This window comes from Xiphophorus hellerii, chromosome 11, assembly GCF_003331165.1.
Source record: "Xiphophorus hellerii strain 12219 chromosome 11, Xiphophorus_hellerii-4.1, whole genome shotgun sequence".
In the NCBI taxonomy this organism is placed as follows: Eukaryota; Metazoa; Chordata; class Actinopteri; order Cyprinodontiformes; family Poeciliidae; genus Xiphophorus; species Xiphophorus hellerii.
The window spans coordinates 17,093,225-17,106,592 of record NC_045682.1 but is presented as its reverse complement, the minus strand read 5'-3'; the positions used below and the strand labels follow the sequence as shown (position 1 = coordinate 17,106,592).

Here is a 13,368-nt window from a genome sequence, read left to right as displayed (position 1 = left end):
CTATACAGTTTTTCTTTTCCCGTTTGATGAGTAGAGAGACTCCAAATCAATTTCCCGTTAGGAACAATAAATCACCCGTCGACCCAGTGGGAGGACAATTTACGTTCTCACAAAAATGGTTCATAGACAAAATGATCTAACGTAAATTAAAAAAAGAACAAAAACTACATGTGATGGGTTCCTTTTAATGAATAGCAAGCTCTGGAATAGTCTTTTACATTCGCCACATTGGGCTGCACTCAGTACATCACCACCCACCATCGGAACATTTACACAAACTTCAAATGCTCGACTCTGTGAAAATGTGAAAAGCAGTTCATTGATTCAGACAGCTTAGTGTTGCCTTCAATCTTCAGGAGTTTTTCTTTTTTTTAAATTTTGTTCTTTCACACATCACACAAATTATCTACAAGTTAAGAATTGAGATGCATTTCTACTCTAAAATTTAATGTGCTAAGCAGAAAACAAAAAAGTCCCAAGAATTAGTGCTTGTTTTCCCCTCCCCGTCATGTAACAAATATAATCTCTTTTTGTTATTTGGAAGTTGCTCATCTTAAAATGTAAAAATAGACTTGCGTATTAAACAGATGTCAGATCTGCTTATTGACGTTCAAAGGCTAAAACAGGCTGTGCTTAACTGGACTGATACGGGGAAGAGCTGCACCATTATTATCGTTATTCAACTTTTTAAAATGAACACCCTATATATAATTATATATATATATATATATATATATAGAGGTCAGCATGTGGAATGCATAAATTAGATCTGAAGATGTTTTATTATTGTGGCACACAAGCAGCATTGCTGGTTTCTACCCCCTGACCTCTGACCTCCACTTTGTGTGAAATGATGATTGCTGATGTGAAGCTCCTCCTCTTCCTCGTCCTGCTGCTGGGGATCAGAAGAGTTTGATCATGCTTTCTCTAGACTTCCCCACTCCGACCCACTTCACTGAAATGAGAAACAACAGCGTTTGAGGACGCGACTGGCGGGCCCGGCTCGGGTTTCTCCATTAGCCGAGGAGATCTCTTTACAAACCCGGCACTTGCAGGAAGTCCTCGATGAAGCGGATGTAATTCTGCGCCTCAGGAGGCAACTCCTCGAAGCTCCGGACCGTCTCGGTGCTGCAGCGCCAGCCGGGCAACGTCTCGTAGTCCACCGACACCCGCGTCAACACGTCCATGTTCGCTGCGGCGCGAGAGACAGATATCGTAGCGAAAGTGGGAGAAAAACAAAAACAAAAAGCTTCTTTTAGGAGTTTAACGGCAGAAAATGGATGGGTTTCTTATCTTTAAGTGTCATTTTTATCTTTCTGCCTGGAGGAGCTGATCCAAACAAAACCAGCACCATGTTTATTCATCAGGGCCCAGAATCTCTACGCAACAGATAAAGTGTCTTCTAATTTATGAATAAATGATAAAGACATGCCCACTTCACGGCTTTTACGGGAGTTAAATATTAAATTGTAAAAATTCAGTTCAATACATCGCATTTACTTCACACATAAGAACCGGCAAAGTTCCCAAACTTTTCCATTAATATAAATGAACTAAAGAAGACAGTTTCAATTCACTATTATATCATTTTTTTACTGTTATTAATAATATAGTATTCTCTACATTCTACATCAAGGACAAGTAAACTAAAATAATGAAAAATGTTATGTCTAGACACCTGATTGGTCTGAGAAAGTCACAAAATTAAAAAGGTTCTCACCAAGTTTTCTGCCAAATTTCAAATAGAAATGATTTTGTTAATTCGAAAACAAGAAACGGATCGGCTGATTTAACCTCAGACATTCTGTAAATATCTGGTTTCAACTGTAAACAACATTTTCCCAAATTTAAATCAAGCACTTTCCAAACCTCGAATTTCACGTCTATTTGAAATTCAAGAATTTTCAAGGATTTTAAAGCAGCCGATACAAAACCCTGATAATCCAGGAAGACCTTCGAGCAGCAGGAAGTGCTCACCTGGGAAGCTCGGCAGGGGTTCGCCATTAACCTTGTAAGCCACGCCCACTTTAATCTCTGGCAAGGTGTCCAAGATGTCCAACTTTGTCAAAGCGATTCTGCACAAACGAAACATAGCTGTGTTGAGCGCTGGGGGCCGCAGAGAGGAGACGGAGAGAGGACGGAGCAAAACGGTTCCTTACGCCGAGAAGCCGTTGACCATGTGGGCGTATCGGACCAGAATCAGGTCCAGCCAACCGCAGCGCCTCCTCCGGCCCGTCGTCACGCCGAATTCTCGCCCTCTGCTCTGCAGCAGATCGCCGATGTCCTGCAAAGCCAACAGGAAGTTAAACCAGTGAAGCAGGAAGTTTATATACGTCTAAGGACTTTGGATTTTAAACTAAACGGCATCGATCTTTTTAAACGGACCGGTTTCCTGGTTTGGGTGTGATTATTAAACACAGTTCAAGAGAGTCATTTTAGGCTCCTCCCACTTGAAATTTCTGACCAATCACACAGCAGCTGTGGTCAGAAGCCCCTTTAATAAAGTTCTACCCAGAAGATGCGTCGAGAGCTCCACGTTCAGGGTTTTGAGAACGAAACTAAATAATTTGGTTCTTGAATTGCTAGGAGAGGTTAAGTAAGTCAAACTTAGACACAACAGCACAAACACTTACTGGTTGGACATTAAAGCTGCTTTTGGAAAGAGCAAAACTGTCTCACAATGAAGAATCCGGAATGCCCCCTGACCTCTTCCCCATCGAAAATGGATGAAAGTCAGGTTTTTGCCAGAAAACCAACTATAAAATAAACTCCAATTGTGCCAAGAAGAGTGGTCGAATATTCAGCCTGGAATATGCCAGTGGGGTTTTCTTCTTGCCAAGAAACATTTATCCAGATTAGAACTGAAACGATTAATCGGCCTAATCAATGACTGAAATAATTGTCAACTAATTTAGTTTGAGCAATCATTAACTGGAGTATAAGACTCAAAAACACATTAAGAGTAGAAATTAATCCAAAACTGTACAAATAATATATACATTTTGCATTTATGGTAAAAAAAATAAATAAATAAAATATTTTTCTGTAAATATTTTCTGTCCTGGACTCCTCGAGTGGTAGCTTTACCTGGTTCAAATTCTGTAAAAGAAAACAAAACCTCCTACTAAGCACCTTTTAATGTCCAATTAATTAACTCTTCCAAAATTTAGCAGATAAATCCTTCAGTTTCACATGTTGATGTTGGCAGCATTTGGTTTTTTTGGTGCAGATGCCTCCTTTGTTACAAATGATCAAGCCTTCACTAAAGGAATGCTGAAATTTTTTTATTTTCTTACTCAAAAAAGCAAGTGAATTACTTGTGTGTTTCCATATTGTAATGCATTTCTGACTTTGTTTAAAAAGGCTTTAGTGGTTAAATAAAAAATCTGCAGAATGTGCCTTTTTTATCTGATTAATTGGTAGAATAATCAATTACTAAAATAATCATTAGTTGCAGCTCTAATTCAAATACTAGAGCGAGTGTTTGTATAAATTTTAGTAAATCTACAATAAATTCAAACTTATCTTATTTTTATAATATCATCCAAACTATCTGGTGTACATTCAGTCCAGCATTGTGGAAGAACGACTCAAAAACATAATTAAAAGCCTCAAATGAATATTTATACCAGCTGTGTCTGAGAATCAGGAGGCGTCAGACTTATTTTTGCAGAGCATCTCAGTGACTTCTGCGGCTTTTATGGGAAGCATTGCTCCACAAATCTGTCAGCGACTCCAGCTGGGTCACAGTTTCTCACTCACGTTATCCTGCTCAGTTGGAAAAGCGCCAACTCCCACCCGGGTCGTGTAGGCTTTAACGACGCCGTAGACCCGGCCGACGTACGAGGGAGGCACACCGAGCCCGGTGCAGACGCCGCCGACGGTGCAGTTAGAAGACGTGACGAAAGGGTACGTCCCTAAACAGAGACACGTCTGTTAGGGCTTTAACGGGGACAAAGACAAAAGACGTTTCTTCCTCGTGTGTTGGAGTCGAGTCTCTGTCGCTCACCAAAGTCGATGTCCAGTAGAGCAGCGTTGGCTCCCTCCACCAGGATTTTCTTGCTGGGACCAGTGAGAGCTTTGTGCATGAAGTACACGCCATCAGTCACCAGGGGGCGCAGTTTCTCTGCATATTCCTACAAAACAACAGCGCTGCTATTGCACTCAGAAATTCATCTGAGCATCATTTCAAATGATTTTGTTTGGGTTAAAAATTAAATATAAATGTAAAAAGGGAAAAACATAATAAGTTACTTTGAGCTGCTTCAGCTCCCCTTTGATGTCGACGTTGAGGTTTGGATACATGGCCAGGAAGTGATCGGCCAACATTCGAAACCTGCAAACCCAACCAGAGCAGATCTTAAGAAAAAAAACAAAAGAAAAAAAAAAAAGACTCAATTCACAACAGGAAAAAGATGAGCAGGGAGACGACAAGGTTCTTTCAGATTCTAGACTTTAGAGAGGTGCTGCCATCTGCTGGCCAAAGAACATACAGCCTTTTGTTATATTCATAAAACTGGTGATTTACTTGAAAAGTAGACTTTCCAGTCTAAAAGAGATTTTATAAAGTAGTGCTCTAAAATAAATTGTGGATGATATGAATTTAGAATGTTATTACAATATTTTGTGGTACTATTGTGATAAGGATTAAAAAATTATGATAAAAAGTATCTACTACTTATTTTTTAGCTAACTGGAACAGCATTCAAGGCACCAGAAACACAAATAATGCACTTGAAAACAACTTCCCATTTCTTAAAGAATGGGAAGTCCAGTTCATAATACTATTTGCTGACGGTTTTGTGGAACAAACAATGGAGAGAGTAGTAAAATAACAATTCAGATGTAATTTTTTTTTAAACATTAATTGAAATTTATCAACTATACGATAAAACGCCCACCACTATATGGATGCAACAAAAAATTGTCATTTTAGGAGATTTCCCCATAAATTTAGATGTCAAATCTTCTATTAATAGCTACAACAGGCTTTTCACAAAGTAAATTCCCTGTCCTCCTTAATTTTCCATATCGATAGGCTCACCTTATTCTACTTTTTTGCAATAAAACATTTTACTCTGGCTGGGTTTTATTTTGTAGCAGCAGGAGGGGAAAAAAATCGTCTCCGAATGGAAAAGGTTGGGCTGGACGGTTGGAACTTGGGACACAGTTGGCACTCACTTCTCTTCAAAAACCTTGAAATCCGAGACGAGGTCACAGACTCTCAGACCGTTGCGAGCGGCTTTGGATGAGTAGGCTGGTCCAATGCCTTTCTTAGTGGTCCCCAAACTGGAGAGCAGATAAAAGAAAAAAAAACACAGAAATAATTCACAATTTGAGAGGAGTTGCAGAGAAGCACATTCACGTCGCGTTCAGGTAACTTAACAGACGTACTTTTTCCCTTCTTGCTGCTGCCGCTGCTGCTCCTGGATCCCATCGACAGCTTGGTGGAAGTTAAACACTAGAGGACCGAGTGAACCGTGAGGAAAAAAAAAAACAAAAAAAACATGTTTCCAGTTCAAAATTATGAAAGAGAACGAGAGAAGTAAGCAAACTCACCGATGTGGGCCCGATCGGAGATCTTTAACCTCTCCTCCCATCCCTGTAATCCTGCAGGAAACCGAGAAAACTTCAACTCACGTGTGTTTTTACACAAATCCGTCTGATCTGACTGGAGAAACGGTTTTTACCTTTCCCCTTCCGCAGATTTTTCTCAGCCTCCTCAAACAAACCGGGCAGGTGAATCACTACTCCATTGCCTGTTTACAAACAAGGAGGAGAAATTATTTAATACATCTAATAGCCTACAAAATTAATACTCATTGCATTTATGAGACTGCTAAAAAAGCCACAACTTGTTAATGCATTTCAGGGTATAACATGTTTAATTTTCTTACTTTAAAAAGGAGGTGAATTATTCATTTGAATTTTTTGTGTGTATTGCTTATATTGCGTACAAAATGTTTAGGTGGTTAAATGAAAAATCTGAAGAATGCGCCACTTTTTAAAAAATCCAATTAATCGATCACTAAAATTCAAATTCAAAAATACTTTACTGATCCCAAAGAGAAACTGAATGCTGCTGTAACTCATTTCATTCTAAATCTTTCAAAGAGTTATTGCAGATGACGACGCTGTGGGCAGGAAAAATCTTTCGTAGCAGCCTGTATTACAGCGGGTTTCAAAAAAAACCTCTGACTAAAGACACAGTTTTTCCCCTAAAAATGATAATAATCACTAGTTACAGTCCTACTCTGGTCAGATAAAAACAAAATTGACCTTTTTTTTGCCTGAACATCCTCTTCATGAAAGGGTGTCTTCAGTCAGAGGCTTCTTCACATCCTCTGTAATACAGACTGCTACGTTAGAGCACATTTAGAGTCCAGACCTCAATCCGACTGAGAATGTGCATCCAGGTTTAAAAAATATATATATAAATAAATCACTCGCAGGCCCAAAACAGACATCATGGAGGTGGGGAAACATTTGTATGTTGAGTCCATTCATCAGTTCCACCCAAGGTAAACTGGGTCATCGTTCAGTTCAGCTTTCTGCCAACCTGTACTGTCTCTATGGCTCAGTGCCCTCTGTTTACTACGGCGCTTTCTTATCTCTTCCTCAAGCGCCACTGAGGAAAAGATAAAGGAGGCCCGCTGAAGTTCGGATGCTGCCCTCGTTACTGATGCTTTTATCATCCCGCCATCTTCTGGCCTGAAAGCGAATAAAAGCCTACCGATGAATGAGATGGCCTTCTTGTTGAGCACGCCGCTGGGCAGCAGGTGGAAGTCGTACTCCACTGAATCCACCACCACCGTGTGACCTGCATTGTTTCCTCCCTGCAAAACAGCACAAAACATGCAGCCGTTCAGTCAAGACAGTCCTGCAAAATCAGGTTAGCAAGCTGTAATATCATTTTCTGATTAAGCCTCAAAAAGGCCGTGGCAGCTCTGCTGCTCGACAGGCAGGGGAATCACATTTGGGGTAATAGTCTCTGAAGCTGAGAGTGTGCAGAGCAACAGGGACAGCTTCTTTCTGCAAGGTCGATGCCTTACATAACGGATTATTCAGTGGCTCTGCTTATCGGTGTGGAGGTCACGAGCTTCATTCTCTAACCGTGTCGTTCTCGTGACTATGACAAAAAAAAAAAGGAAGAAATAAACAAAAATGACTGCTAACATGAAACTAGCCCTTCCACATCCGGGAGGTCAGGGAAGGTGATGACGTCAAACCCGGTCATGAATATGTAAAGGAGACACACACACACACACAAAAACAGTCCGACTTCCACTCACGAGTGGAAATATAACTGTTAGTTCAAATATAAAAACGACATTGGGCTAACGTATAGACGCCGTTAAGTAAAAACTGTTGCGCTAACACGGTGGTGTGGTTTGATACCTGGCACCTGCATACAATATCCGCATCCATAGCGAGCAAGTCCACAACTTTTCCCTTCCCCTCGTCGCCCCACTGCGCTCCGAGCACCACGGTCACTTTGTTCTGGGGCTCCCGCGGGGCGCGGAGCGACACGTCCTGCTGGACGTTCTCCCTCGGCCGCTTCACCACCGGCTCTCCGTTCAGGGAGGCAGCCTCCTGGCCGTTAACGTTAGCCATATTGTCGTCGGACGCCATGCTGCCCTCTCTCCTCGTTTTACCGCGTTCTCTCGCTGCTCCACGGGAAGTCCTGGCGTCCTGCGCCGCTAGGTGGCGCTGTTTCCTTCAATTCACTCATTGTTCTGGGTAAAAATAATTATTATTGGACGTTTTTAGTTTACTCTGTCGATACCTTTATCTAGTGGCTGTGAATGACTTTGAAAGTATGTAATTGAGTAATTATATTAAGTTTTAGCAGATTATCAGCTTATTAAAATATCGCGAGTAGGCAACGGGAAGGTATGTGACGTTACATGACGCAGTTTTCACAACTTCCGGTTGTTTTGCTTCGGCACTGAGATATGGGAAGAAAAAGGTCATGTTGTTGAACTCTTGACCAGAGTCTCTTGTCCCGTTAGGTGTTCATGTGCCTGTTAATATTTAACTTGCTGAATTGCACACCAAGCTGTAGATCTCTAAATCAGCTCCCGCAGCACATGAGGACAGAGGATTTTCCTGAGCGCATGTCCCTGATAGAGAGCATGGCTGTGCTGAGAGCGTCCAAACAAGCCCTGAGGAAAGATCTGAAGGGTCGGCTTGCTGCGCTTAGCGCCGAGGAGAAGCAGCGACAGTCCCTGGTGCTTTCACGCAAGCTGTTGGAACATCCCAAGTACATCTCCTCACAGCGAGTTGCAGTGTTTCTCAATATGGATGATGAAGTGCGCACTGAGGAAATAATCAGAGACATCTTCAAGCGGGGCAAAAGCTGCTTCATACCCAGATATCTGAGCAGTAGCTCCCATATGGATATGCTGAAGATCAACAGTCTGCAGGACTTGGAGAAGTTGCCTCTGACATCCTGGAATATCCGGCAGCCATCAGATGACTGCAAAAGCAGAGAGGAAGCATTGTCTTCAGGAGGGCTGGATCTCATGTTGATGCCAGGCCTGGGCTTTGACCTCAACGGAGGACGTCTTGGGCGAGGAAAGGGCTTCTACGACACTTATTTGAGACGCTGCAGCGAACACCCTATAGGGAAGCCTTACACCATCGCCCTGGCTTTCAAAGAGCAGCTCTGTCAAAAGGTTCCTGTGGGCTCCAGTGATGTCTTGATAGACGAAGTCCTATATGAGGAGCAGTAACCTGTCCCTTAAGTGCACATCTCACATGATCCAGGATAATTCATGAATCACTTCCCACTTCATAGGAATAACAGCATGAATTCTTGTCTTTTTGTCTGACCTACTAATGAAAAAAACAAAACAAATAAAACACAAAATACCAAAGAACCAACCTGGTAATAAGACTCATAATTTGGTCTTGCAAGCTTATAAACAGTAGTTCCTCATGGTTTCTGATCATCGAGCTTTAACCATTTAAGACTGAGAAATGGTGCTATAAGTGTTTTAACATATATTTTACATCGCAGTGGAGCAATTTTAGCCCAATTTCCATTTTCAGGATTGTTTTACATCAGTTGCATTTAAGGGATTTGAGCATGAACAACCTTTATAAGGTCATGCAGCAACATCTCAGGCTAATTTAGGTCTGGACTTTGAGTAGGCCACTCCAAAACCATCCTTATAACCAGCTTTGTGGACTCTTTCTCTTTGACATCACACTGATATTTAGGGTGCATGATAACAGAACAATCTTCTTCTTGTGTCATTCAGCTCAAATCTCCATTTTGACCTTAATTCAACACTCTGGCCCACTGCAGGCCGCTCTTTGTGATGTTCTTTCATGCAGGCATGCAGTATTGGCTACATATTGACATTTTACATATGAATCCTTATCTTCTCTATATATTGTTTGTATTTTTGAATAGCCCCAGCTTTCACTAGCTATTCCTGGGCACCATTAGTTCTGTAACATTTATATCAAACATTTTCTGTTAAAAAGCAAAATAAGTTGCTTTAGTAGTTTTAGACTGATGAATTTAGTAGTAATGTGGTGCATCAAAAGTAACCTGGGTTATTTATAACTATTCTTGACAAATTGTGTTTGCATTATTCATATACCACTTTCCCTGACAAGTGGTATGGTAGCCACTAACCAACGGGAATAGAAACCTTCTGATTTGGATTTAATGACTTTAAAATGGTAAATGTGCACTTGAGGGTTTTAATTACCAGCCTTTGCCTGAGCCATATGATATACAGATGAACTACTTAGGGCTTATCTTAGCTATCTACAGCTTCCAGGTCTCCTGAATAAACCTTGAGCACAACAAGCTAATAATTTTGGGGGAAAAAGAACTTAAAACATTAAAAATAATTAAATAAGAGCTCATGTAACGCCAATTAAGGCAAGGCACCTGACTACGGCCAAATACATTAAAATTCAGTCCGAAAGGTTCGGCTGAGGAGCCCGTGTGTGTGAATAAAACACCATCAGACAGGACGTAAGTTTAAGTTATTGTATTCAAATTCATATATTTTGCAATAATAATATTTTCCTATAAGTATAAACAACAAGCACAACAAGAAATCAACAACAACAACAAAATAAACCCTGATGACACCCAAGAGTTTTTTTCTCTCTTATTCAAGTCCGTTCTTTTTGATGCAGGGTGATTAATGGTCCATCAATCAATAATCAGAATGTTTTAAAGTCCATGACCCAAGGCAATAGGTCCGGACAAGAAAAGTAGTTTGGTTCAATAAAGTACTACTGCAAAGCTGCGGTGATCCAGTAGCTCGCCATCCTGGGTTGAAACAGGTGGTGGGGGGGAAAAAACCTGACCTAAAAAGGTCATAAATAAAAAATAAAAAAAACATAATTAGCATTCACATTTAAATATTTTACTGCTATCCAAAATAGCTAAACATTCATCAAAATAAAATTAATTCCTAAATTCCATAAAGCATTTCAATTCAAATGAATTTTAAGTTGCAGATCAAATTAAAGTGCACTTTCAAGTTGTATCTAAGTTTAACTGACATTAGAGTCAATTACACTCTAATGGCAATTGTTTCAATAAACAACTGACAGTATTGTTTCAATAAACAATGAATTGTTTTTTTGGTTTGCTGCGCAACTCCAAATAAATGATCCAATTCCAGAGTTCTATAGGCCCTCAAAAGAATCATTGAAAAGTAACTAAAGGTATCCTAAAAAGGTCAAATTTACAAAAATAAAATAGCTTATTTAATACTTTGAGAATATATCTTCTATTCGGCCACAAAATAAAGAAAAGGAGAATGATCTTTTAATCTATAAGACCATTTTTAAGTCGCCAATGCATAGATTTTGAGTGGGCGTGTCGCTACCGCATTTCTATTGTTAAAAAACACAAAGTAGGTAAAATTAACGACTCACCGTCGAGAGGTTGTCAGAAAACACACAATATAATCATTCGGCTGTGTTCATTTGGCTCGGTCCAGCAGTATTCTTCAACGATTTTGGAAAACGCCAAGCACAAGCAGCTAGCCACAGGAGATCCGAGTTCTTCTTCTTCAGATTTTAACAGCAGCTTGCATCCATTATTGTTGCACTGCTGCCATCTATTGGACCCTAACATCTATACCTCAAATTCTCATAATGATCCCAGTATTTTTTTAAAAAAACGAAAAAATCTTCTTTTCCCTCTCAATACTATTTAACTGATCGACCACATTCTCAAATTTCAATTCCCTATTAAAACCTAACTCCGTTTTTAATAATCTTCTTTGATTTACATATTTTCTACAACTAATAAAAACATGTTCCATTGTTTCTACAGTATCACTAACTACATAAACCAGTAAGATGTTTCCCCATCTTAAAAAGAGTCCCATTTAAAAAAACTCTGACCGGTTCTTATTCTATTTACAATTATCTCCTCCCTCCTGATTTTTCCTCTAATCCTTAAACCATCAACTACATTTTGTATCCTATATAAATGCCTTCCATTTATTATCCCACCTAATTTTCCATATTTTCTTGCTTTCTCTCCAAACTATACTTTTGCCTTCAGATTTAGATAACTTTACTGGCATATCAACATCTTCTTTTTTAATAACTTCCTTAGCCAACCTATCTGCTCTTTCATTGCAGAAAATGCCTACATGAGCAGGAGTCCAAAATAATATTACATTTTTATTTTGTTCACATTCTTTTGAACCATCAGTATAAATCTGCAAATATTCATTATATTTATTCTGCATTTGATTATAAAATATTTGTTATATTTCTTTCCTTAATGATCTGTCTATATTAATATTTTTCCATGTCCATGTAGGTCTCAAAGGCCACAATACTGTTGGACTAAATTCTTTGTTATATACATTAAATGTTTTTGCTCTGTCGTCCCCAACCCACCCAAAGTTATTAATGCCTCTTTCCCAACAATTTTCTAATACTTTCTTAACTGGATGATCTTGATTATGTCCTTTTAAATTTATCCAATAATTAACCGTTATTTGTTGCCTTCTGATACATAATGGCCTGTCTGTAAAGCACATAATGGAGTTGATTTAACTGCCCCTAAACAAATTCTCAATGCTCTGGCTTGAATATCATCTATTTTTTTTTATCTAGTTTTAGCAGCTGAACCATACACCACACCCCCATAATCTATTCTTGACCGAATTAGTGACACATAAACATTTTTAAGTGATTGAAAACTTGCACCCCATGTCAACCCTCATAATGTTAAGAACCTTTTTACTTTTCTCCATAATATGTGATTTTCCCAAGTTAGTTTCTTATCAAAATCTGCTCCCAAAAAACGAAAACAGTCAACAATTTCTAACTCTTTCCCATATAAATACAACTTTTTATCAACCCCAAATTTTTTATTTGTAAAAAAACATTACTTTTGTCTTCTCAACTGAACATTTAAAACCCCACTCTATCCCCCACTTACCCACTTTATGCTTTCCTGAAGAGATCCGAGTTCACCTCTGACCCGGAACTTAATAGTGTGCTGTCAGTTTGACCCGCCAAAATAAAACACGGGTTGATTATTTTGCGCAGGTTACACTCATCTAGGTGCAGGGCGGAAGTTGCTCCACTGGGGGCCAGTGTACCCCTCCCTTCACACTTCATACTCAACTGTACAACTCTATTACAACTGTATTTTCGCTGGCTGCATCCATAAAAATGGCCAATGTTTGTGAAAGTGGAATTTGTTGAGGTTTCCTAGGTTGGTGGTAGCAGCTAAACACACACTCAAGCTATATGAGGTGAAGGGTTTGATCACCCTACGCTCCACTCAACCCATCACTGGCTGATCATGCAGGAAAGTGTTTGGAAACCTATTCAGACTTCTGACAGATAAACATGGCTCACCTTAAACATCTGGTTTCAAGTCACTTCACAAGATCCTGTCCAACACATGTTTCAAGGTCATGTTTTCCTTGAACGGTTTGTGATACGTGTTAGAGTTCATACCATCACATTTCCACCTCTGTGCTTCACAGGTGTGAGTTTTCTTTTCCTGTTTTGCTGTGTTGGGTTTATACCAGACATGACATCTCTTCTGATGTACAAATAACTCAAATTTAGACTGATTTGTCCAAAAACCATAAGACATACAGTATGTCTTTATGTTTGTTTAGATCAGGGGTGTCAAACTCCAGTCCTCGAGGACCGCTGTCCTGCAACTTTTAGATGTGCCTCTGCTGCACCACAGCTGAACAGAATAATTAGGTCATTAAGGCTCTGGAGAACTGATCTACACAAGGAGGAGGTAATTAAGCCATTTCATTCCAGTGTTTTGTACCTGTGGCACATCTAAAAACTGCAGGACAGCGGCCCTTGAGGACTGGAGTCTGACACCTGTTGTTTAGA

General features: G+C 39.7%; 2 protein-coding genes and 1 long non-coding RNA gene across 3 annotated transcripts; 1 reads left to right on the top strand and 2 right to left on the bottom strand.

Moving 5' to 3' along the window:
- Positions 1–165: 165 nt before the first annotated feature.
- Positions 166–7,695, bottom strand: adssl (adenylosuccinate synthase, like). The gene is made up of 13 exons (XM_032575867.1): positions 7,399–7,695; positions 6,734–6,836; positions 5,691–5,759; positions 5,560–5,610; positions 5,395–5,461; positions 5,182–5,289; positions 4,255–4,336; positions 4,010–4,136; positions 3,763–3,917; positions 2,160–2,284; positions 1,978–2,075; positions 1,043–1,192; positions 166–955 (listed from the first exon to the last, which is right to left on the bottom strand). The coding sequence occupies exons 1-13, from the start codon at positions 7,630–7,632 to the stop codon at positions 903–905; spliced, it is 1,422 nt and encodes a 473-aa protein (XP_032431758.1). The 5' UTR covers positions 7,633–7,695; the 3' UTR covers positions 166–902.
- A 209-nt stretch (positions 7,696–7,904) lies between these two features.
- On the top strand, positions 7,905–8,888 carry mthfs (5,10-methenyltetrahydrofolate synthetase (5-formyltetrahydrofolate cyclo-ligase)). The gene has a single exon (XM_032575868.1). The coding sequence runs from the start codon at positions 8,019–8,021 to the stop codon at positions 8,733–8,735; it is 717 nt and encodes a 238-aa protein (XP_032431759.1). The 5' UTR covers positions 7,905–8,018; the 3' UTR covers positions 8,736–8,888.
- A 1,110-nt stretch (positions 8,889–9,998) lies between these two features.
- On the bottom strand, positions 9,999–11,685 carry LOC116728088 (uncharacterized). The gene is made up of 2 exons (XR_004340940.1): positions 10,915–11,685; positions 9,999–10,338 (listed from the first exon to the last, which is right to left on the bottom strand). It is a non-coding gene; the product is annotated as an uncharacterized LOC116728088 (long non-coding RNA).
- Between the last annotated feature and the right edge of the window lie 1,683 nt (positions 11,686–13,368).